The 23,300-nt window shown below is 43.3% G+C and overlaps 8 protein-coding genes across 8 annotated transcripts; 4 read left to right on the top strand and 4 right to left on the bottom strand.

The window, feature by feature from the left end:
* Positions 1-66: 66 nt before the first annotated feature.
* Positions 67-2,067, top strand: AOL_s00075g197 (uncharacterized protein; the record flags this gene model as incomplete). Its single annotated transcript, XM_011122508.1, has 5 exons — positions 67-118; positions 197-391; positions 477-1,294; positions 1,562-1,808; positions 1,892-2,067. 5 exons carry the CDS (start codon positions 67-69, stop codon positions 2,065-2,067), a joined length of 1,488 nt encoding a protein of 495 aa, XP_011120810.1.
* A 621-nt stretch (positions 2,068-2,688) lies between these two features.
* Positions 2,689-3,134, bottom strand: AOL_s00075g196 (uncharacterized protein; the record flags this gene model as incomplete). The annotated part of the gene is made up of 3 exons (XM_011122507.1): positions 2,689-2,737; positions 2,830-3,054; positions 3,127-3,134. 3 exons carry the CDS (start codon positions 3,132-3,134, stop codon positions 2,689-2,691), a joined length of 282 nt encoding a protein of 93 aa, XP_011120809.1.
* Positions 3,135-4,396: 1,262 nt separating this feature from the next.
* AOL_s00075g195 (uncharacterized protein) lies at positions 4,397-5,009 on the bottom strand (the record flags this gene model as incomplete). The annotated part of the gene is made up of 4 exons (XM_011122506.1): positions 4,397-4,558; positions 4,614-4,681; positions 4,781-4,936; positions 4,997-5,009. The coding sequence occupies 4 exons, from the start codon at positions 5,007-5,009 to the stop codon at positions 4,397-4,399; spliced, it is 399 nt and encodes a 132-aa protein (XP_011120808.1).
* Positions 5,010-5,457: 448 nt separating this feature from the next.
* AOL_s00075g194 (uncharacterized protein) lies at positions 5,458-8,187 on the top strand (the record flags this gene model as incomplete). Its single annotated transcript, XM_011122505.1, has 3 exons — positions 5,458-5,584; positions 5,821-5,970; positions 6,140-8,187. 3 exons carry the CDS (start codon positions 5,458-5,460, stop codon positions 8,185-8,187), a joined length of 2,325 nt encoding a protein of 774 aa, XP_011120807.1.
* A 5,250-nt stretch (positions 8,188-13,437) lies between these two features.
* Positions 13,438-14,578, top strand: AOL_s00075g193 (uncharacterized protein; the record flags this gene model as incomplete). The annotated part of the gene is made up of 3 exons (XM_011122504.1): positions 13,438-13,537; positions 13,604-13,685; positions 13,753-14,578. 3 exons carry the CDS (start codon positions 13,438-13,440, stop codon positions 14,576-14,578), a joined length of 1,008 nt encoding a protein of 335 aa, XP_011120806.1.
* A 3,011-nt stretch (positions 14,579-17,589) lies between these two features.
* Positions 17,590-18,885, top strand: AOL_s00075g192 (uncharacterized protein; the record flags this gene model as incomplete). Its single annotated transcript, XM_011122503.1, has 3 exons — positions 17,590-17,758; positions 17,838-18,167; positions 18,344-18,885. The coding sequence occupies 3 exons, from the start codon at positions 17,590-17,592 to the stop codon at positions 18,883-18,885; spliced, it is 1,041 nt and encodes a 346-aa protein (XP_011120805.1).
* A 611-nt stretch (positions 18,886-19,496) lies between these two features.
* On the bottom strand, positions 19,497-20,444 carry AOL_s00075g191 (uncharacterized protein; the record flags this gene model as incomplete). The annotated part of the gene is made up of 2 exons (XM_011122502.1): positions 19,497-20,260; positions 20,363-20,444. The coding sequence occupies 2 exons, from the start codon at positions 20,442-20,444 to the stop codon at positions 19,497-19,499; spliced, it is 846 nt and encodes a 281-aa protein (XP_011120804.1).
* A 769-nt stretch (positions 20,445-21,213) lies between these two features.
* AOL_s00075g190 (uncharacterized protein) lies at positions 21,214-22,783 on the bottom strand (the record flags this gene model as incomplete). The annotated part of the gene is made up of 5 exons (XM_011122501.1): positions 21,214-21,734; positions 21,819-21,837; positions 21,933-22,123; positions 22,194-22,574; positions 22,645-22,783. The coding sequence occupies 5 exons, from the start codon at positions 22,781-22,783 to the stop codon at positions 21,214-21,216; spliced, it is 1,251 nt and encodes a 416-aa protein (XP_011120803.1).
* Between the last annotated feature and the right edge of the window lie 517 nt (positions 22,784-23,300).

The raw sequence follows: 23,300 nt of genomic DNA, 5'->3' as shown, positions 1-23,300 counted from the left end.
ACTGAGAAACCCCACCACATTACAACTAGACGTGTAAATTTTACACGTTTCAAAGAGACACTAGAGATGATGGCCTCGATGCCATCTCGATCGGCGAAACGGCTGTCGACGCTCCTTGGTACGCGAACAGTCTCGGCCAGCAACATTCAAGCTTGCCCGCAGATATGTAGACGGCAGTATTCTTTAAACTCGACAGCAACCAGGCCGGTTCTGGGAGGATATCGAGCTTTAAACATTAAAGAGTCGAGAAGATGCTATGTTAAAGAATCGAAGCCGGCGGGAGCCGTTGAAGCAACTGTTAAGGTCGGAGTGGAAGACATACAGGCGTCGATAGGGAAGCGGCCGGTTGATTTGGCGATTGATCCGGCGGCAATGTTGAGTCCTCAAGCTGGTGGGTTTTTTTAGTCTTTTGAATTTTCTCTACTCGGGGGTTTTCTATATGAAATACTGATGATAGTGGGTTTATGCGGATGTAGGGATTTTGAAACAAGCTACAATAATGGACCAAGGTTCTCGTCCCATATATCTGGACATGCAAGCCACCACGCCCACCGATCCCCGAGTCCTCGATGCTATGCTCCCATATATGACCGGTCAATACGGAAATCCGCATTCCAGAACCCACGCCTACGGTTGGGAAACCGACAAGGCCGTTGAAGAAGCCCGCGGACACATCGCCAGTCTCATTGGCGCCGACCCCAAGGAAATTATCTTCACTTCCGGTGCTACAGAGTCGAACAATATGTCTATCAAGGGAGTTCCGAGATTTTATAAGGGAAAAAAGAAGCATATCATTACGACACAGACTGAACATAAATGCGTCCTTGATTCCTGTCGACATTTGCAAGATGAAGGGTTTGAAATTACATACCTCCCCGTCCAGAGTAATGGTCTCATCGACCTTTCACAATTAGAGGCGGCTATTCGACTTGATACCGCGATAGTCTCTGTGATGACGGTAAACAATGAGATCGGGGTGATCCAACCGGTTGAAGAGATCGGACAGCTTTGTCGGTCGAAGAAAGTCTTCTTCCATACCGATGCGGCGCAGGCAGTGGGGAAGATTGAAGTTGATGTTAATAAGTGGAATGTGGATTTGATGAGTATTTCGGGACATAAGATTTATGGACCAAAGGGGATAGGAGCTTGTTATGTTAGGAGGAAGCCGAGAGTTAGAATTGAGCCGTTGATTACTGGTGGTGGACAGGAGAGAGGGTTGAGGAGTGGAACTTTGGCAGCGCCGTTGGTTATTGGGCTTGGAGAGGCTTGCAGGATCGCGAAGGAAGAGTTGAAGGTACTGCTCCCTTTTCTTTTGAATTATTTTGAGGTTATATTTTTTCGAGTGGGAGTTGGATAAGATCATGATGAAGACGCGACCATATTTCAAAAAAAAGTTTCAAATTGAAATGAGCTTTTCTCAATGGAGTGCGCTTGACCACGTATCTCCGAGAGAAGCTATGAGCATATCGCAGGGGTACTGACGATCTTTATGATTTTCTTGCAAAACCTATTTCTTTACCATTTGAAGGAATGAGGGGAAGCTAACCTAGTATACTACTAGTATGACCACGACCATGTCAGCCGACTGGCAAAGAAGCTTAAAGATGGCCTTTTGAGCATGGAGCATACTCAGCTCAATGGAGATCCAGACAGACACTACCCCGGCTGTGTGAACGTTTCGTTCGCATACGTTGAGGGAGAGTCGCTGCTCATGGCTTTGAAAGATATTGCGCTGAGCTCTGGGTCGGCGTGTACGTCTGCTAGTTTGGAGCCTAGCTATGTGTTACGAGCTTTGGGGAATAGTGATGGTAAGTTCTTTCTTTCTTTATTTCCTCTTTATTTTTTTATAAAAACCATGAGAACTTGCGCTAATAAGTGTGATGATGGACAGATTCCGCGCACTCAAGTATTAGGTTTGGAATTGGAAGGTTTACGACTGAGAAGGAGATTGATTATGTGCTCAAGGCGGTGAAGGACCGAGTTGGATTTTTGAGGGAGCTTAGTCCTTTGTGGGAGTTGGTGCAGGAAGGTGTGGATTTGAATACTATTGAGTGGACACAGCATTAAGCATGCATGATAGCTAGCTAGGTACCTGAGTACTTGCTATCAGTCGTGGTTTTACTTCGACCTCTTCTACTACTTCTATTCGGTTGTATAAATTGACAATGAAATGTGTGGTATCCTCAGGTATGGGGGGACTTTGATTAAATCGTTTGTTCCTTCTAGTATACTTCTCGTTTGGCGTTTTTTTCTTGTTTTCCTTTGAGGTTGGGGATTGATACGTTTTTCTTTTGAGAATGTGAGATGCATATGCTTTTTGAGTTTTATACGGTTAAGATAAAAGATTGAACGAAAAGAAAATGCTACAGCTTCATAAGATTTGACGCTCCTGCTCCTCAAAAAAGTAAATAGCTTAGAGTATATATACTACTTATATAAATACTTTGTTTTGTTTTTTTTATTTCACCCGCCCGATCCCGCACCGGATACACCAGCTTTTTTGCAAAAAAGAAACCCCGTGGTAGTAAGTAAGTAAATATAATGTACAGAGTGGCGTGATAGTCGTTGCTTTTAAAAAGTAAATAGTAATAATAGAGGGAAAAGGGGCGGAAAGAGGGGGAGTGGAAAGTCGGGATTGTGGAGGATAAGAAATGGAATGGTATATATAATTTTTTTCTTCTTCTTCTTTTATCTACCGGCTCCACCTAATGAGCCACCGCTTTGCATCATTGCGGCACTATAAATCCCCCCATTACTGTTAGTATCTTATTCCAATGAAGTAGGAGGAGGAGGAGGAGGAGGTTGGAGAGGGGGGGTATTGGAACGTACTTCTGCTCAGCGAATCTCTGGCCCATCCTCTCGCTACCCTTCAACCACTTCTCGACACATTTTGAAATACAACCTTCTTCTTTGTTGTTCATTGTTTTCGAGGTGAAGTCTGTGACGCAGTCATCGAAGCAGCGTTGGACGAGGTTTGAGTACATTGTCATGAATTCACGCATTTGTCGACGTTCGACGACGGCTTGGAATTCGCGTTGTTCTGCTGCTGTTAGGCTGTTTTTTTTAATAAGAAGTTAGCAAGCAAGTAAGTAAGTGGGAATTTGGAGGGGGATGAAGAGGGCTTACCCGTCCATTTTTGCTGTGTCTGGTGATTGAGGGTGGAGATGGAGATGGAGATGGTGATGGTGATGGTGATTGTGGGATATATGTGGATACGGGCTGGTTGGTTGGGTTTTTTGGTGTCGCTGGATCGAATCAAAAATGGGTAGAAAAGTTTGGGGTTATCGATAACAATGGGCAACGCAGTTAGCACCGAGTAGCTTAGTTAGCTTGATAATACATTCGGTCCAGGCCGAGTTTGATCAAAAAATTATATATTAAGAATGATACAACATTTTTTTTCTTTCTACAAATAGGAAAGTCTACGGGTTTCTTCTTTCTTTTTTTTTTTTTCTTCTTTTCTTTTCTTCTATTTTCTTCTATTTTCTTTTATTTTGTTTTTCTTTTTTCAAGGGAGAATAATACAGCGGCAATGTCAACGTTGGAACCGGACGGCTACGACAAGGACGACGACGCAATTATGTCATCGGACCTTGCAGAGGAGAAGGGTAAAAAGCGAGGGGACTTGGTACTCCGCCGCCCTTTTTCTTCTTTTTTTTTTTTTTCCAGTGGCGTTGAGGCACTCTGGTTTTTTTCAAACTTGATTTCAGGCGCGCCGTGCGTTTAAACTGGCAAACGAAAGTAAAAAGTGACAAGTGACAGATAGTAGAAAAAAAAAATAGTTTGTCTGGGTCCGTGATGAAACGGGCACGGGACCTTGGGGAGCAGCAAGCCTCAGGTTGCGCGGTGTCGTGATACTTGTCTATACTTTCTTTACTGACTTAGACACCTTTGCTTTTTTGTTCACAAGACTTAGACTATTTACATATGTAAGTATGTTCTTGATGTATGTTTTTGATGTATGAAAGTATGATATGGGACGGATTCGTTCCCTGGTTTTGTCTTGTTGGTTGTTTTCTGTTCTGTTCTGTTCTGTTCTTGGTGTACATGTATCCAAGAATAGATTCCACTCTGTGTGTCCCTCGCTGCCTCGTGCAGAATGTGAAGATATGTATGATGCTTTATATTTATATTTATAATTATATCCTTACCCTTAAGATCTTATATAAGAAAGTATCTTGCGGGGTTGGTGCACTTGGCAGTCGGTATAAGATTTTGGGGTATAAATGATAGATGAGAAGTATCCATGGTTAGAAGTGCGGTACTAGTACTTTAGGTAAGTACCGTCCGTATGCATCCCCAGATTTTTGATTTCGATTTTGATTTTGATTTTGATTTCGGGGACCCTCTTTTTTTTATTTTTTTTATTTTTTTATTTTTTTTAACCATCCGTTGATTAGTCTATACTTCCATCCCATCTTTTGTTGTTCTCATCCTCATCCTCATCTTCATCTTCATCTTCATCTTCATCTCTTCCATCTTCATATTCCTCATCATCAGAATTCCATAGAATCAGAGTCGACTCAGAGACTCGACCGGTCCTCTGTTGGCGTAGCACCTAACAACAACAACCACAACAACGCATAAACACACACACACACACACACACATACACACGCTGCTGCCCACTCCACTCCGCTCCACCTCTCCGCCTCTCTCCACACATCACCACTTTCTTCCTCTTCTCTCCATCGCGCAACCAAGCCACCACCCACCATCCACCACCGCTACCTCCACAACCGTATGCTCACCCCTCATCCCCATAACCCCCCCCTCATACCCCCCTCCTTTTCGATATCCTCTTCTGATCTGACTTCCCTTGTTCCCTTTTCTCTCTCCTCCTCTTCCTTCTCCTCTTCCTTCTCCTCTCCGTTCTCATCCTCATCCTCATCTCCATCCTCATCCTTATCCTTGTCTTCCCACCTATTACCCGTTTCTGTTGTTTTCCCCTGTCCTTAGCTGCCAGTAATTTACCTTACCTTACTTTGACTTTTACCTGGAGCTGACATGTCAACAAAGACCATAAGCCCCACCATCAGCATCCCCGTTCCTGGGCATCAGGCACCGTACACATAACCACCAAGCGCTTATCCCTCCAGTCGCACTACTTAACAATCATCACCGTCCTCTTCCTCCTCCTCCTCCTCTTCACCATCATCAGAACCATCATCCTCTTTCCCTCACCACTGTTCGTCATCACTCACCGTCCGACATCTTTTTTCTCCGCTAGCTAGGATCAGAACCATCATTTCTAGTTCAAGAATAAAAAAACCGACCCAGGAGCAAGAGAGATAGAGAGAGCAACAAGATATTTCCTTTTCCTTTTTTATTCTTTCTTTTTTTTGTTTTTTTCGGTAAAAGAAAGAAAGAAAATCGAATAAGAAAAGGAAACTATCTCTCGTAACTCTTCTTTATTTTTTGTGTCGGAGAGTGTGCGCTGCGCTCTCTAACGATACTATGGCCTCGGGGGCAGGCGGTCACCCGTTCGCGAGTCCGGCATCACCGCCGACGAAGGCGTCTTTGACGTCGTGGTGGGATAAGTTCAAGAAGGGCAACCCCAAGAAAGAGGAACCAAAGGAAGAAGGTATTTAGTCCCCTCAATTCCCTCAATCCTTTTCGTTCGTGTTTTTCTTCTTCCCTTTCGTTTCTATTTCTGTTTCGTTTTTTTTCCGCATAAGTGTTTGAGGAGGTATTTCGAGTCGCGCGGCTCTTTCTTGTTTATTTTTGGATTCAGAGCTTCCCTAGAGTTAGCTACAATTGCTTGCCTGTCAGTAAATTTAATTTTTTTCAAAGAGCTAATCCCTGTTAACGATGGTCTAGCCCCCCCGGGAATCTTCGGCGTACCTCTTCAAGAAAGCATTAAGTATGCCAAGGTCGCGATCAGTATGAACGACCAGAATGGGAATTCGTTCATCTATGGTTACATCCCAATTGTCATCGCTAAATGTGGCGTCTTTCTGAAGGATAAAGGTAAACCCCTCCCCCCAAAAAAATAACGTGCAGCTGAAGGAGCGGGAGTGAAGGACCGAGGTTAAGGAGTGAGGATAGGGAGTGAGAAAGAAAGAAAAGGAAGAAGCTTGGTTGAGATTCTTCCGAGGAATGGAATTCAACAGCTAACATATGCATGGGAAATTCTTAGCAACCGACGTGGAAGGTATATTCCGTCTCAGTGGCTCGGCCAAAAGAATAAAGGATCTTCAGGTCGTTTTCAATTCTCCCGACAAATACGGGAAGGGCCTGGATTGGGCTGGTTACACAGTCCACGATGCCGCGAATATCTTAAGGCGATATCTCAACCAGCTTCCGGAGCCGATAATTCCACTTGATTATTACGATAAATTCAGACAACCTCTATCTGTTGGCGGGACAATAGACGATGCCGAAGCGATCAAGACATATCAACGCCTTATCAGTGAACTCCCACCTCTAAACCGACAGTTGCTTCTCTACATCCTGGATTTGCTCGCAGTATTCTCGTCCAAAGCAGAAGTAAATCTTATGCCGGCAGCAAATCTGGCAGCAATCTTTCAGCCTGGGATAATATCCCACCCTGACCACGAGATGTCACCCGCGGACTACAGATTATCGCAGGACGTATTGATATTCCTTATCCTAAACCAGGATAATTTCTTGCTGGGAATGAGGGGCTCGGATGATAATGATGACAATCATCACGAGGACAAGGTACCATCGGAAGGTTACCAACCATCATCAGAGTCACCGCGCAATCAGTCTAAAAATGGACTTGACAGACACCCGTCGAATGCTAGCGCAGGGGCTGAGTCCGTAAAAAAGTTTGGGATTCAACGACACAATTCGACAAGTTCCAGAAAATCTGTGTCAAGTCCTATCGTCGGCCCCATCGGCCTCAGCCGAAGCAATACGGTTCCGTCCAAGAACCGTTCCCCTTCCGTAACCACACCTACATTTCCACCCAGGACACCACAGTCCCCTCGCATGCCCGTTTCTCCCCGATTTCCACAGAAAGGACAGATGACCGAAGGAATCAGCCCGGAGCAAGAAGTTCCAGATAACGTCCCGGAGAAGACCACTGCGACGCTGATACTACCGACGGGGATTGTGGCCGAACAAACATTAGAGAAATTGGATGCCCCGAGACAATCGAGCAGTCATGGTGAGAAGACGACCTCTGAATTCTCGGAAATGGTTTCGCCGGTTGAACCACCTACCAACAATGACACGCAATCTCATCCTCCTCATGCACAGGGAGCCACTGAACAACCCAATGCAACTAATCCTCTGCGAACACCTACGAAAGAAAAAGGATTTTCATCTTACTTTGCGCGATCCCCTGGCAGTGAAACTGAGAGGAAGACCTCTAACAAACTTAGGAAGAAGAGGATCCCTGGAAGTCAAAACCCGTCAGCAGAATCGTCTACAGCATCGTTGAATGGGACAACATCACATCCTCCTGTTGCAATTGCTCAGCAAATCCCACCAGCCTCTAATCCCACTTCTCAACAACCCCCCTTGTTACCGATCTCTGCTTCACCGCCCAATGATCTCCCAGCACTAGATACTAGGACCCCTTCTTTCCAAGCCAACATCCAAGCATCGACACCGACTGATGCAAAACAACTAGAACCCCCAGCTCCTGGGGTTCCTCACGGCAAGGGCGTTCCATCAGCCTCGACATCATCTTTAGTTCAGCAAGTTTCGCAAACTCCGTCGCAAGCGTCGTCTCTTTCCTCGCAATCCTCTCAACCCGACAACGAAAAACTCGGTGAAAAACCAAAACAAAAGTCCATCTGGCGAAAGTCTGCTCAGAAGTTGAACCTTGGATCAGCTCAAGCCACTGCCCAAGCTACAGCCGACAAACTTTCGGGCCTCATCTCTCCCCCATTTGTTAAACCCCTTAACAGCAACGGTTCCATGCATTCGCTGAATTCTAAGGGTCGACGACGGAGCCATTCCGTAGGTGAAAAGGCCGGCGAGGCACCGAAAGAGGTATCGACACTGCCGCAGCGAGGGGCGAGTGCTAGCGGCCAGCATGCCTCGAGTACTGAGAATTTGGGTGCGATCGGTTGGCTGCAAAAGAAAATAAATGAGAGGAAAGAAAAAGGAGAGAAGGAGAGAGATGCCTCGGCTGGTCCACCACAATTTCCAATGCTTCTTACCACTACCCCAATCGCCGAAGTTGAGACACCAATCTCACCGAAGAGGTGATCAGCTCTGTATAATCGTTCCTGCTGTGTCGACACTTCCTAACGACTGTTGTTTTATCCTCTTCACCTATTGTTACGAATCGAAAGTTAGCAGGGTAGGCGTTTAGGTGACCCATCGGTGTAATATTTTTTCTTCTTTTTTTCCCTCTCGTCTTTTTCTCTTTTTCTTCTTGATACTTCTCCCTGTTCCACGTTTCTACAACACCTCTGTATCGACATTATGTCTTTTTTTTTTCCTTTTATGTTGATTAAAAAGGGGTTTCTTGTTATACGGTGACGATGATGATCTAAATTTCTGTTTTTTACTTTCATTGCCTGATGAATCGTGGGAGTCCTGCTTCTTTCTCAATCCTCCTTAGCTGGCGGGGGTCTTTTTTTATTATTACTGTCGAAAGGAGAGCCTTGTCCTCAGATATATTCCTTGGTCGAGTCTTCTTAACTTTGTTGTTACATTTAATAATTTTCCGGCGTTTCCCAATGTGGATCAGGGCTGCCCTCATGATATCTTTTTTTTTTACTTGAAAAACTACAAGGGAAAACCTATTTTTATTCTTCCTTTCTCTTAGCATGACTCGCTCGCCACCAACGTTGCCACCGTTGCTATCGACTGCAACCTACCGCCGCTACTACCACAACAGCGGCTGTACAGAATACCACATCCGCATGTACATGTACTTTTTTGGCATGTGTTCCTCTTTTTTTTTTTAAGTATTTATTATTATTATTATTATTACTTGTTGGCCGCCTGCGGTGGCATTTAAATCTAGCTGTTGTGTGTTTGAACTGTAGTTCTAATCCATGGTATGTGTCATCATTGTGATTGCTGATGCTGCTATGACATCTCTTGTCGATTCTGGGCTTGCCAACGGGTCCTAACCAGCTAGTAGGTGATTTAATAGCTATCCCTAGTATTTATTGTAACATCTTGTGGAAAGTTTTAGCAAAATGATACATTTTTGGATCTATATACTCATCCACTCTTACGGATTACCGAAGTTTTGATAGTGCCCGACTGCAAAGGAGGGGTTTGGGAAATTTATATTTTTCGTCGATATCGAAGAGGTGAACTGTCTAGGCGGCTGTCGAGAAATGAATAATAGTGCTAACTCTGAGGTGTGAATTGAATCGATACCCTGCGGCCGCCCCCGTTACGTTCGGAAGGTCCACCCATTTATTGTTCCATAGCTATTCTTTCCCATTGTCGATTATTTAGGGTCCAGTAGCGGCCTTGTGGTAATGCATTGTTGGTTTCCAAGGTACCAGGCACGGAACTAGTGTCGCATGATGCTCCAGCGTCAAGCACGAAGTAGCTTGCGTTTGCCATGTAGACGTGCCGGATGGCTTTCTAGCGAATACCACCTCGGGCTTGTAACGACCGCAGGGGTGAGCTGTCCTAGAGATTTTTTATCACATTTAATGTAACTTTTTTTTTCTTCGGGCATTTTTTAAACTGATAGTGGCCTTTTTCGTCGAACCTTAGGTCGAGAATTCGATTGAACTCATGCGTGCGTAGTTTGGTCTAAGAAGGGCAAAGATTCGATCGGAAGGCCTGCTTACCTTTCAACGTCAATTCATTAATTTTATAACAGTTAAAAGGATTCGTATATTGAGCCCCCAATCTCGTTGCCCTCTTTTCCTCCATAGCGCTGGCAATCAAATGCTCGGGAAGTATCAAAGTAATCCCTATCTACTTGGCCTTCAGTGGGAAGATAAAGTATAATGCTTTGTTTTGTTCCAAAATTTAAAGGTTTTACAGTTTCTTTGCAACGGGATGTTAAGATGTAAAATTAACCACGTACAGGAGGCTAAAATGCCTAGATAATCCTAGACAGTGCTGAGGGTGCTACGTATACTGGGGCCTGATACATACTTTGTACATAGCTGGCTTCTGCGAAACTAATTCTCGATGATGTTGCAATCCACAAGCTGGTGGCTGCGATGCCCAGAGAATTGCGAGCCATAGGCTAACTGCCTACTAAAGGATCGTTATATATAACGAAGGAGTGAATGTGTTTGGGTTTGTGGTATTATATTATTACGAACTAGATTGAGGTGTAAATCAATCGTATAGTTCTTCACGATTAGAATTTGGGATGGATGATTGGTGCTTGTCAGTTATACTCATCACAGGAAATACTCTTAAATTTCGAAATAACGGCACGAACCTAGCGTTCTTAGTTCATGCAATGATCCCCATCGTCATGAATAGTGTTCTGCAGACAGCGACCCTAAATCACAATACATATCACTTTTTTTTATCAGGTCAACGAGAAACCGACGCTGAACCACTAGCAGCTGGGCGCCTGCAATTAGATAAGATAGCCCTGCACGCGCGCCATATCCACAACCGCAGATAGTTTTACAAGCAGTATACTATTTGTAGAAGCAATATAGGTCGCATGGTAACTGCAGTGGCATCAATATGCTCAGCTCGAAGAATATAGGACGATGGTTATAAATACGAGCGCGAGAGCGACCGGTATGAGATATAAGCATTGAAGTGCTGCACGTACGCAAGTGTGCTGTCGAGATGTCTCATTTCTACTGCAAATTAAGAATTTACAATTAAAACTTCGAAATTTAAGTGAAGGCAATCGTAAACTGGTCTGGAGGCAAGACGGGTGCGAGTTCATCAAAACCTCTTGCGTTATCGTAAACTATATATACACAAATTCTAAGCCCTAAGAATACTTTGCTTTAAGATCCTGTGCAGAAAGTCGGCCTCCCTCATTGCCTTCGCACTTTCAGCTCCTTGAGCTCTTCACAGAAATATATATACCCATCAATGATAGCATATCAGCCAGACAAAAGAACAAGGTCAATTGTCTAAAAGGGAAATAATGAGGATCTATTGGAACCAATCCCAATCGTCCGACAATACTAACAGCCAATAGCAATATATTAATACCCGTTTCAATACCACAACTAGCCGAACCCGCTTGAAAAGCGCCACATTAATATGCAACTCTTGCTCTATAGCCCCTAGGATATGGTAAACGCACATATATCTATGCGCCTCGTATTTTCTCGCACTTGTGTTTCCTAAAAAATCTTATATCATCTGTAAATTTGTTAGATATCATAATTTACGTCCGTCTGTTAGAGGCAGGGTCTGGTCTTGCGTTGTTGTGTGGTCGTTTATGAAGTTTCGAATGGGGTTCCCTTAGCCCCGATATAAAAAGTAAGTACATACCTACTTTTTGTTATTGCATCTTAGCCTAACTTAAAGGTAATTATACGAAGCAGTTTATCTAAATCGGATGTTGTATTATTTATATATAAACTTGGGGTATGCTATACGCCTTTTGTGAATTTCAAGGGGGGCCAACGTTCGAGAACGAGACTCGGGTGCATAAGAAGCAGCAGCATTTATTCTGGTTTACGGGATAAGGTATATATATGGATGGACAGAACATGGAATTACCTCGAATTCATATTTAAAGATTTTCTCGGTGGATTACCGGTCGTGAGCATATGAGGTTGTTGCTTCTAGTAGACTACAAATTAGATAGGTTTTAAGATATTTAGTATTCTTTGATGTCCCATGTAATTTCTATAACAATATTTTTTTTATAAGCAAAAGGAAAGGAAGAGAAAGAAGAAAATGCCCAAGGGCTCTATTTTCAATACCATTCCCTCAATCCTCAAAGATTGTAAGGGGATTTTTCATTCTCAATGCTCTTTTGCAATCAAGTACCTCTGTTAATTTAAGCTTTACTACCTAGAATTACCATATGAGGAAGGGACCTGCGTCCCGTCTACCAGCCTCCACGAGACGTCCGCATGTTGTGGAGGCTAAGCCGATCGTGCCAAGCCTTTTAAAATATAATAATTATCAACACCTTACCAATTTCAGCCCTTTGACAGGAAACAAAACACAAAAACAAGCAACAAGCATATGTCCCAAACACTGTAAATTTGTGGACCGCTCCGTCTGTAAATCCTAGGTTGAGTCTTCTGTCAATGTGACTCATTCTCTTTTTTTGCTTTCCTTCTTTTCTTGTTCTTGTTTTTTTTTTTTTCATTTTGGCCCCATATCTAGGCTCTGTCCTAAGTTAACTCAGTCTCATCGCGGATCAGTTCCCTCGCCAAGAGGGAGCGTTTCTCCAGCCTTAACTATTTAGATGAACAAGACTGAGTTGCACAAATAAGTACTCTCCATTATGCAATGGAGGCTCTCGAGGTATTTATTAGAAATATTGACACAACCTCAACCTATTTGGCCCGTTTGGGAGGTTTGTTTCCTTTCCTTTCTTTTCTTTTTAGGGTTTACAGGTTTTACCGTATTTTTTTTCTTTACATGCGGGAGGAGGAGGCAAATACTGGGTGTGGAGGTTGGCGAATATACGCCATATGGCACCCGTTGGCTGCTAGCCTAGTTTTTTTTAGAGAACTAATTCTGAGCACATTTTATAGTGTAGGCGCTGTAGACAAGGACTGGTGTTCGATTTCAGGGACAGGAAATCCACTTCTTACAAAGTGTTTTGTTAAGGGAGAAAATGGCGGCCAGTGTTATTAAAAGCCTGTGTATATTAATATATTAAATTTGTTTCCGCACGGAGGAACAAACGAAACATATTACAATTGATGAAGATATTAGTACATATTGAAACAAAATAATAAAAAGGAAAAAGGAAAAAGAAAAAAGAAATTTGAGGTTGAAATAACTTGGGTCTATAGTTCCCTGTTTATGCAGGCGCCTTTATTAGGAAAGCTGCTCGCCTTTTCCCGCCTCCGTTATTACATCCATATCGATAACATATCAAGTTCAGACGGAGTATATCCTCTTTTGAACGCATGGCGCCCATGAAAGTAGACACTCTTTGTAAGCCAAACTTCGTTTGTGGCGGCGCCTTTGCGTCCTTAATCGAGTTTATTTGAATTTCTTCCCACTCAACTTGCATGATTATCCTCGATTTTTCTTAGGCCCCAGTCGCCGTGAAGACCAGGCGAGTTTGACGCCTTCTCATGCTACTGCGAGTAGCCACTGTTGTGACATGATCATGATAGCAAGGTAAGCCGCCCAGGTGGTTTTAGAGGCATGTCTGCTTTTATTACCTTGGTAGCATCAGGTTAGGGTATCTTGGGAAGTCTATATAAACCCTACGATGCCCCGATGTTGAGGTGATACAGCATCCCTTACATCCAAGACATCATTGGAGGGCAAGTCTATCAGACTACATAGAAAGATCTTTTTAATAGATACATTATCTCTTTTTGTTTATTCGAAAGGATCTATTCCAGAGCCGCAATGAAGTTTCTTCAGGTTCTCGCTTTTGCCGCATCGGCTAGTGCAGCCGTTGTCTTCCCAAGGGCCGATGATGCTTGTAACAAGGATAACTGCTTGAATGGTATGTGGTATTATATTCAACTATTGAGTTAATGTTATAGGCTCATTTACTAATTCTATACTATAGCTGTTATTAAGAATGACCCGGCCGTTACTTCCATGCGTTTCGCAGCATGCGAATCTTATGTTGCATCTCAAACGATCACATCGTATGTCCAATACCTTTTTTAAAGCTTCACTAAGCCATTTTACTAAAAAAAAAACCCTCGTTTTCAGGCTTGTCTATGTAACCACCTCACACACGGACACAATCACTATCACAGCATCGACAACTCTACCCAATGTGCTCAAACGTGACGTTCCAATTCCTACCTGGGCAGCCAACTGCCAGAGCAAAAACGGAGTTCCAGCTGAAATCCGCTTTTCTAGCGCATGTTCATGCTACTTCAAAAGCTTTTCGAGGGCCCCGGTGACAATGCCGACGACCATTCAGACCGTTAGTGCTGTTTCGTCGTTCGCTACGACCATTACTACCGTAGAAACACACTTCACCCCTACTCCTACTAAGGTGTACATCAAAGCTACAGACGTCGGCCGCTCCGAAATGGTAGAAGAAGAGCCTGTGTTTACGCCGAGTGAGGAGTGGGAAGGGGCCTACCTAAAATTGAATACGGATGGGGCCTTTCCCATCTTCGGTCTTACCAAGGTTGTGGGCGAGGCTACTACCTTTTATGTTAGACAGAAGACGTATTTCGAATATACAGTCAGACGTATCTACTTGGATGCCAATGCCCAAACCCATCAATTCAGTATTGGTGCTCCGAACGAGGAAGAGGAAGACTCATTCTTTGGGCCTCTGGTAGCTCCCACAAAACCATATGCTCAGGGCGTAAGGCCTATGGCATTGGGTACCCCCCAGGGAGGTGACCCTGAGTGGGTCGAAGATGTAGTATATGGGGAGCCCGCTCGGTTTTTCTTCTTTGAAGAGGATATCGTGGGAGGAATGCTTTTCGGCAATCAGGGTGAAGGGTTCCCTGATGGGGGTCCCTTACCTTATCAGCTCAATCTTGCCGTAGAAGTAATCACACCACCGGCACCTTAGAATCTTCTAGGATGGGTACTATATAATTCCACCAGTTAATTAGCAATGGTGGTACGCAATGATAATAATGTATGTTATGAAATAATATTTAGTTAGGATAGGTTTGGGGGTTGTGATTCGGACGGACCTGACGGTTCTGAGATGGGATTGTTGGAATATCGAATTAATTCAATACCTTTTTATACCTTTACGATGTTCCATATATATATATATCTATTTTTCGTATGAAGATGATATATTCTCTGGATGTTATCAGAAATAACTCGTGACATACGTGCGTTCGATTCGAGTGTTCGAGTATACTAGGCTATTGATCTTGGGGTTCTGAACGGGTATACTCTGGAACAATTGCATTGACGTTCACTATAAAATTCAATAACCCTATTAAAATATAATTAGACACATGAAATAAATATTTGAAGAATCATAGCGAGATGGTTTTATTTTGTGACGATATGATTGTACATGTATTCGGTGCGGTAGATGTTGAGATGATATATGACTAAGCAGCCGGACCGCCAGTTTAATTTATATCCTGATCGACTTCTCATACCTGCTACGTCATAAAAGGAGGGGATATTGCTATACTAGTCGACTTGTTATACTAAACCCGGATTTCAAGCAGCAGGTACTTAAGTCATTATTCATAGAAATAAAACGGGCAGGCTAGCGGAAAGAAAAAATGCCGGTAGGCGGTAAACCGATAGAGGTAAGTCACGAGAGCCCCCCCAAAGCCGACCCATATAGACCGAGATCAATAATCGCATGATTGCCTCGGTATTTAATTTTGATCATCAAAATAACTATTTCAACTACGAGTAGTACTTCCTTGCCTCTATAACGAGGCTGCCACGTTAAGCTTGGATGCTACCCTAAATTCCGAAGGGTTATGCAGGAAGTTATCATGTTAACCTCACATCGACGATAAGTGGTTTCTTCGCCTTGAGGGGGGCTATGTTCTTAAACAAATTCCAGCAAACAGCCTCGAGTGATCAAAAAATATGTATATTGTATCGTTACTACGATACGATGGTGTATTTTTAAAAAGAAACAATGTAGCGGCGGCTTAAGTCAGAAGTTGTTTTCGGTTCTCATTCGCTCTCCGTCATATCTCCCCTTGCTGACGAGCGAATTCGGGTAGGAGAGCCAAAAAGAAAGGTTACAATTCTTTTTTTAGGAGCTTTAATTGCGTAGTTAAAGATGGATGGATGGGGGATGTCAACTGTCAAAGTTTGAGAGATGCCGTTAGCCCGTGTTCGAGATTCTTGAGAATACGTAGGAAGTATGTACTTTATACATACTTAATGCTACTGACTTGAGGTACTGACTTGCATACTGATACTAATATTCTATACATACCAACATCAAAGATCAACATCACCTTACTTGACCTTAAACTTCGGTGCTAACAGGGGCGGAAGTGTGTATTAGAGTGCTTTAGGTATATCTTCTTATGATTCTGGTTTTTTCTTTCTTTCTTCTCTTTCTTGAATTTAGAAATAAAAAAGAAGTGTGGTGGGAAGTTTAATTCTCATTGGTGACTTTTGTTTCGTTAGCAGACGAACCGCCCTGCAAGCCTTGGTGACCGAGATATGCGGTATTACTGTCGAATTAGAGAGTGTTACATGGCGTTCGTCCCCCAAGCAAAGCAATCGGGATAGTAAGTTTCGAGGGGTAGAAAAAATAAAAAATGAAAAAATGAAAATCTGAAGGGCTAAGACTGAAAGGAAAAGGTGAAGAAGGAAGGGTTGCTTGCCACGCAAGTGATGTGAGGCGTTTTTGGCCAGAGAGAGCACAGCAACAGCGGAACCTGAGGAAGGCGGCTAGCCCGATGCGGGAATCGAATGGATCTCTCTCCAGCCTCTTGCATACATCCATGTAGATTTATGTACTGTATGTACACACGTCCATACAATGTATGTATATTATATTAATCGCCAGCGGGTGATATGGATGGGAGGTGACAGACAAGAAACTTGTTTAAGTTTGATTGCAATCGTCCGCATCATCGCTTGGGATTCCGAAGGGCTATAATGCAATATAATGTGCCATGCTAAGTAATGACCTAGTTACGTTACTAGTAGTTAGCACTATTATACATATCCTGCCTGCCTCAACGAGCGGGATGGATGGATGCCAGGCCACTTATTTTTGGGGCTGGTGTTTTATGTCTGGGTGTATGTTACCTTGGTGAGGCCTTGCTAGCTTGCTGCTCGGACCATGTTGGAGGTTGGGCGTGGGGAGGTTGAAAGTCCTTTCGGATGCGGTATTCTCTCTGTACTCGGGACAAAAGTCAAGGACTTAGTACTTAGTATGTACCAGGACCAGGACCAGGGGGGCCCATGAGATCCGGACAAATCTGCAGAAGCCGGGCTGAAAGGACAAGTGCATAGCTTGGCTGCAAATGCTTTTTGGGTTTCTTTTCAAGGTGAGCATTTCTTTCCGATCGAGGACGCCATCACGACCCATGCACGGCCATCCATTGGAATAGAATAGAATATCAAGCGAAGGTCACTATTGACAGACTTAAACACTATGTATTTACTGTGTACTTACTCTACTTACTCTACATAATATAATCCTGTTGCATGATTGTTGGAGCTCATCTCGCTTTGCCCTCTTTCGATTCACTTACTAGTTAAGTCCAAGGCTAAGACTGACTGACTGACTGATAGTACATAAGTACATTGCAAGTCACAATTCGTTATTTTTATATTTATTTATTATCTCCACGCTTCCAGAAGATCCCGCGATGATAACTCTGCTTTGATTTGCTTGGTTTCTTGTTCTTCTTCTTTTTTTCTCCATTCCACTTCTTATTTTCCTTCCCTACAATCAAAACCATCCTCTTCTCCCTCCCCTTCCCACTTCACTCTTCCCTCTAGTTATTCCTTTACTCTAATTCACACCCACTTTCTTAGTGAGTTTGTTTTTATTTTTATTTTTATATTTCTTCTTCTTCTTCTTCCTTTTCGTTATCGTCACATCAGCCGTAGCAAGCCATCGAAAAGATGCTGTCTTCTCGGTCGATTCTCAATGCCTTCTTCGTGTTGGCTGTCGCTCTGGCTCTTGTTCCTGTAGCACAGGCCAGCATCTACGCCATGGCAGATGGTGTCAACTTCAATGCTCTAGCACGTCAAAAGGCTCAGAAAAGAGCCCAGCAGAATTATTATAAAGAAAGTAAGTTCGATACCTGTAAAGAAATATTCAGCTCAAATGATCATATGAATTCTAACTTTTTTTTTTCAACTGTCGATAGTCGTTCGGAATCCATTCCGGCTCTTCAAACGCCAGGAACCTGATCCCGGCACACCGATTCCCACCCCCACGGACATTGGAACAATATCAAATACGTCAACGACGACGTCGGCAGAAACCACTACGTCAGATATCTCGAGTAGCATAACTACTCTGGAGCCAACCTCCACCGATGATGGTACTACTACTTCCACACCTATACCAACTACCGCTCCTCCTTCTTCTACTTCTACTTCTACTTCTACTCCGACTCCTACTTCCACTGAAGACGAGGTGACCTCTGAATCCAGCACGGAAGTTGAGTCTTCTACTTTTACTTCTTCATCATCAAGTACGGATATCATCTTGCTTTTGCATATGACGCCCGTTTCTACTATTTATTACTTTATTTACTACTTTATTTTATTTTCTATTGATTTTTTACAACTTCATTTAACTCAAAATTTAATTCAAGAACTATTTCGACCGAGAGTCAAATTGCTAACAATTCTCTTCACGATATCATAGGCATTTCCACTACTTCTACCGAAGCCGAAACCACTTCGTCAGAGACGGAAATAACTACGACTGATGGTATAACTACTACTCCTAGCAGCAGCACCGATCTCCCTTCCTCTACTGACGTGACCACCACTTCTGAAGCTCAAACTACAACAGAGGATGTATCCTCGACAGCAGAAGAAACATCCACTACGACCTCTGATGGACCGTCAGAAACATCGACTGAAGTAACAACAACAACCGAAGTGGAAAGCTCGACAACAACAATAAGAACAACATTGGACACAACTGTGAAATCCGCTTTTACAACAGCATGGTCAACAAGCACATTCACGCTTCCGAATGGTGCAGTCGGCACGGTTACAGAATTTTTGGTTGTGGTTCCGACTTTAGGACCGACACGGGCGCAGAACCCGCAAGAGACCGAAACGGGGACTGGTACTGCTTCGCTTCATACCAACGCAGGGACATTCTACACCCCTGGACCAGTGGCACCTGTGGTTGCATTGATGGCCGTTCTGGGTTACGTTGGCGGTGCTGCTTTCTAAACTTGGATACTCTCCGCTATCGACGACTTAAATATGGACACGAATACGGCGGTTTTATATAATTACTACAACCCTACAAGCATAGCCATTCTTCGAGTTTTGGTGATGGGATCAGCAAGTCTACGACACCTGCCTTCCCTCTCACGTTCTTTGCATGTTTTATTGTTTTTTTCTTCTTCTTCTTTTCCTTTTGCATTTTAGCGATTCCCAGCATACCAAAACAGCACACGGAAGATAACGGAACAGCACACACGCACACATAGACATAGTAATCGCATTGATTTTTTTGGAAAGGGAAAAAAAAAGGCATCATTGGTAGTTGAGTGGGTTTTTTTTATCAGCGTTCCTCTTTTTAATTGATTGGGCGCTTAAGCCATTGCATTAGTGGGCATGTTTCGATGATTGAATGCTGCCTTCTCATTCTTTTTTAATGTGGATATGTTGAAAAAATGTACGATAGATCCTTGAATAGGGTCAATGATAAGAAATAATGGGATAACTCTCGTTTGAGGTGGTCTAAGGAGATATGGATACAAGTCTAGTCTTGATTCCTAGATACTTTTATGATAATTGTATATGGTCTATATAGATCTTTTTCTAAGTAATGCTGTCTATTTTTTCCAAGTAATTTTGTACCCGAAGACTTTCAAGAGCAGACTCTGGTCCCCTCTAGGTTCCTCAAGCATTACCTTGTCCAATAGCTTGTCTACCACCTGCTCAACCTCTAGGTCCCCGGATTCCCGGACAATTTTGAAGAAATTGAGGTCCTTCTCGTACAGCCACGGCCTGTGAGGAGTGAAGAAGACCAATGCGACACCATCTGGTTTTGCGAGAGTGAATTTTAGACTGTTAAGCAAGGCTTCATGTTGAGAATGGTTGAAGAGGAGATCCGATAGGATGCAGAGGTCGTATCCACCCGGCGAGATTTCCAGGAGGTGATCTGGGGGAGCACCCCAAATGTAACCCGTGCAATGGATTGTACTCGATTTGGGGAGAACCACCTTCCTCGTCCCATCTTCATTTTGAAGACTTGCTTCATCATCATCAACAGAAGCAAGGGAATGGAGTTTGTTATATTCGATGTTTTGGATTAAATCCGGGTCCGGGTAGTCTGTTATGACTATGGTCTTGCCACCTAATCCTGCACATACGAGAGAAGGTAATCCTGCCCCTGCCCCGAATTCTATGACAGATTTCCCTTCGACGAAGGATTTGGCGGTTGATTCGATGTAGTCGCAGGTTACGCGGGAGGCGTTCCAGAGGAGGTGGCCCCAGAGGGGGGATTTTCCGATCAGACGGACGGTTATGGAAGAGTTTGGGGAGAGGGAAAGAGTGTGAGATGCGAAGGTTGGGGGTGGGGTTTTTGGCTTCCAATCTTTTTTTATTTTATTTTTTCTACAAGTTAGCACTCCGATCGTATTTGATGCATTTAATTTCCTTTCTTTTGGAGATAATCATGGTGTGGTTGCACACGTACCATCAGGTTCGTTGAAGAGACCGCCGCCGACATCTTCGACGTCGCTAGAGTCGGAGTTGTGGTTGAGGTCTTCCTCTGTCATCTTTTGTCCTTTTTTATTTTTATTATATTTATATGATTTTCAAGGTGAAATTGTCCCTCCACCTCCGAAGAATGATGGTTTTATGCATCTACGGAAGAACAGTCGACTTTCTGCAATGCCTAGACCAAATTCCAGAAAAATTGGATCGAGCTTAGTCTGTAATTTTTTTTAGGACAACGCAAAAAAATTTGGAGAACTTTTTTTTAAATGTTTTTTTGTATTTAATTTTTATTTATTTTTGGCTTATTAGAAAGAGAGAAAAAAAAATGCAACATTGTGGTTGGTTGGATGCAAGTCAGTCTGGACTTGAGACTTTTTTCCCTTTCTTTTCTTTTTTTGTTTGCGGCTAGATCGAAGTACATGAGTAATTAGGTACTTTGGAGAGAGGCTGAAGATATCGATAGAGGTTTATTGTAGATGGTACTTTTGGAGTACTTCTATGCAAGTTATCGAGAGTATTAAGGGTATCAATTATTTGAAAATACAAAGCCTAACGCCGGGTGTGTATAAAAAAACTGCAGCGGCAAGGAAATAAATAATAAAAATAAAAATAAAAAAGACTCCCAAGTGCAAGTAATCCAAAGCCATAGCGATCCAAAAGAAATCCAGTATGCCTTGCCTGGTGGTACAAAATCGATTAACCCCCCATTCTAGTCATAACTGTACCGCCGTCAGCTAGCTGGCTGGCAGCTTAAGACAGAAAGAATGGAGGAACGAAAAGAATGAAGAATGGAGAAAAAGCATATTAAATCCGACGACCCCCGTCCAATCACTGTCTATGTCTGTGTCGTCGACGAATAGCATGACGTCTCCGTGGGGTTCTACCCCTCGCCAAAGTACTTCTACCTTCCCCTTTCCTATCAGCTGCACTTTCAGCCTCTCCATCACTACCAGCTGGCTCCTCTCTTTTAAAAAATTGACCTCTCGCCTTCGCTTTCTCCCAGCTACTCGTTAGGCCGGATTTTGTAGCCGCAGTGAATTCCGGTGTAGTCCATGATGCGTCCCAGAATGCAATTCCGCCGAAAGGGTTGTAAGGGTTAGTGGAGTTTTTAGATGCCGCTGCCGCACCGCCGCCCCAGAATACACGGGCGTTTTCACAGTCTTCCATTGAGTCTGATGCTACTTTTAATAGGGTTTCTAATGGTGCGAATCCGCCGGCAGGGGCGGCGGATGGGGAGGCTGGAGCGCCGAGGAAGAGTTTTATAGAGGGGTTTTGGGATGAGGAACGGGCCCATTCAGCCCATTCGTTGAAGTTGAACGAAGAAGGGTTTGTGGGGGCGCAGAAGTTGTCTAGTTGGTAGGTTTTTTGGTTAGAAAATTGTACACAGGTTCTCTTATTTTGGAGTTCAAATATAAATAGTTAGTGGAGCTTACTGTAAAATTGAATGAAGAGCTGTAGTCAACGATAAATCAATCGTTAGCGGGTTTATTCCAATAAAAGATTTTTATATGCATAACTAGCATGGATGTATATTGTGGAAAGCCTACCATATCAAACCAGGATCTCTTGTCTCTAAGTGCCGGTGAGAGTATAACATCTGGATAAACGCACTGCGGGGATGCAGTAATTAAATAATCTTTTTTCCCGTTCCGTCCGACTTCACTTTGATAGAGTGACCTGATCGTATCAATGAATACCGGCCAGTGTATTCCTTCTTGTCCGGGCGGCGATTCAAGATCTAAAGAAGAATTCGGTGTCAGCTACATCGCTCTTTCATCTTGTACTAGGATATAAAGTAAGGTACAAACCCAAATCGACACCATCGACCTCAACATCTCCAAACGGTCTAACAACCCTTCCATCCTTCCCCCCTCCGAGGTATGTATTCCAAATCTGTTTCGCCGCAGCAACAGCTTCATCGGAACTTTGAATTTCGTATCCGGCTGTCGCACCACCCAAAGATACGAGTACCTTCTTCCCTTGTCCTCGACAATATTCGATCTCTTGGGCTAATTCAGGACATACTATTTGTCCTCCCGAGGAACCGGGAGCCTGGGTGCATTGTTGAGTAGCTAGGTTTAAGATTGGAATCTTCTCGTTTGAGTAGAGGATAGCGATAAAAGATAGGACTAGAATGTCGACATCTGGACGGGCGCAGAATGATTTTAGGGGGGGTTGGGGAGATATTTCTGTTTTTGGGGGTTAGTTTTCGGGGTTATCTTTTGGTTTTCTGTGTAACAAGTGGAATAGGAAACTTACGAGCGGAGTTTTGACCCCAGTAGAGAGCTACGTTAGTGGTACCTTGGATGTCAAATCCTAAGGCGAATTGTGGGATGAAAGTAAGTAATGTCAGACTTCGCAGAAGCCTTTTGCTCAGAGTCAATCCGAGAGGTGACATCTTGTATATAAATATAAAATAAAGTAAAGCAAAGAGGGCCGCAGGCCGGTATAACAAGAAATGAAATAGAGAAAGGGCACAACCTCGGAATCGAATACTTCTTCGAAATCTATAAAAATGCTATGAAGAGGGGGTTTATATATGATATCTACTACCTGTCAAAAAAAGAAATATTGAAAGATTAACTAAAACAGCGATGCTATATCGAATCAAAATATTTTCGTAATGGGTATTGATATCGGAGCACATGATACGGGACGTATCCAAGATTTTACAACATTCTCGTTGCGATGTGTCTAGATCTTAGTTCTTTTTTTAGCCAAAAATTTAACAAAATAATATATATTTTTTATCAGGCTGGGCCCTGGAAGACCGAATTGAATCCCGTACTGTTTTCCAAACAAAGTTTGGGTTAGGCATATACATTAAAAATGGTGAAACTGGCGGTTCCTGACGACGGAATGCTTGGTACCTTGCAGCCCCACCTTCCCAGCCATGAGGATATCCACTGATTCTG

This window comes from Orbilia oligospora (genome assembly GCF_000225545.1).
Source record: "Orbilia oligospora ATCC 24927 unplaced genomic scaffold scaffold00075, whole genome shotgun sequence".
NCBI lineage: Eukaryota > Fungi > Ascomycota > Orbiliomycetes > Orbiliales > Orbiliaceae > Orbilia > Orbilia oligospora.
This window is presented reverse-complemented; position numbering and strand designations above follow the sequence as displayed.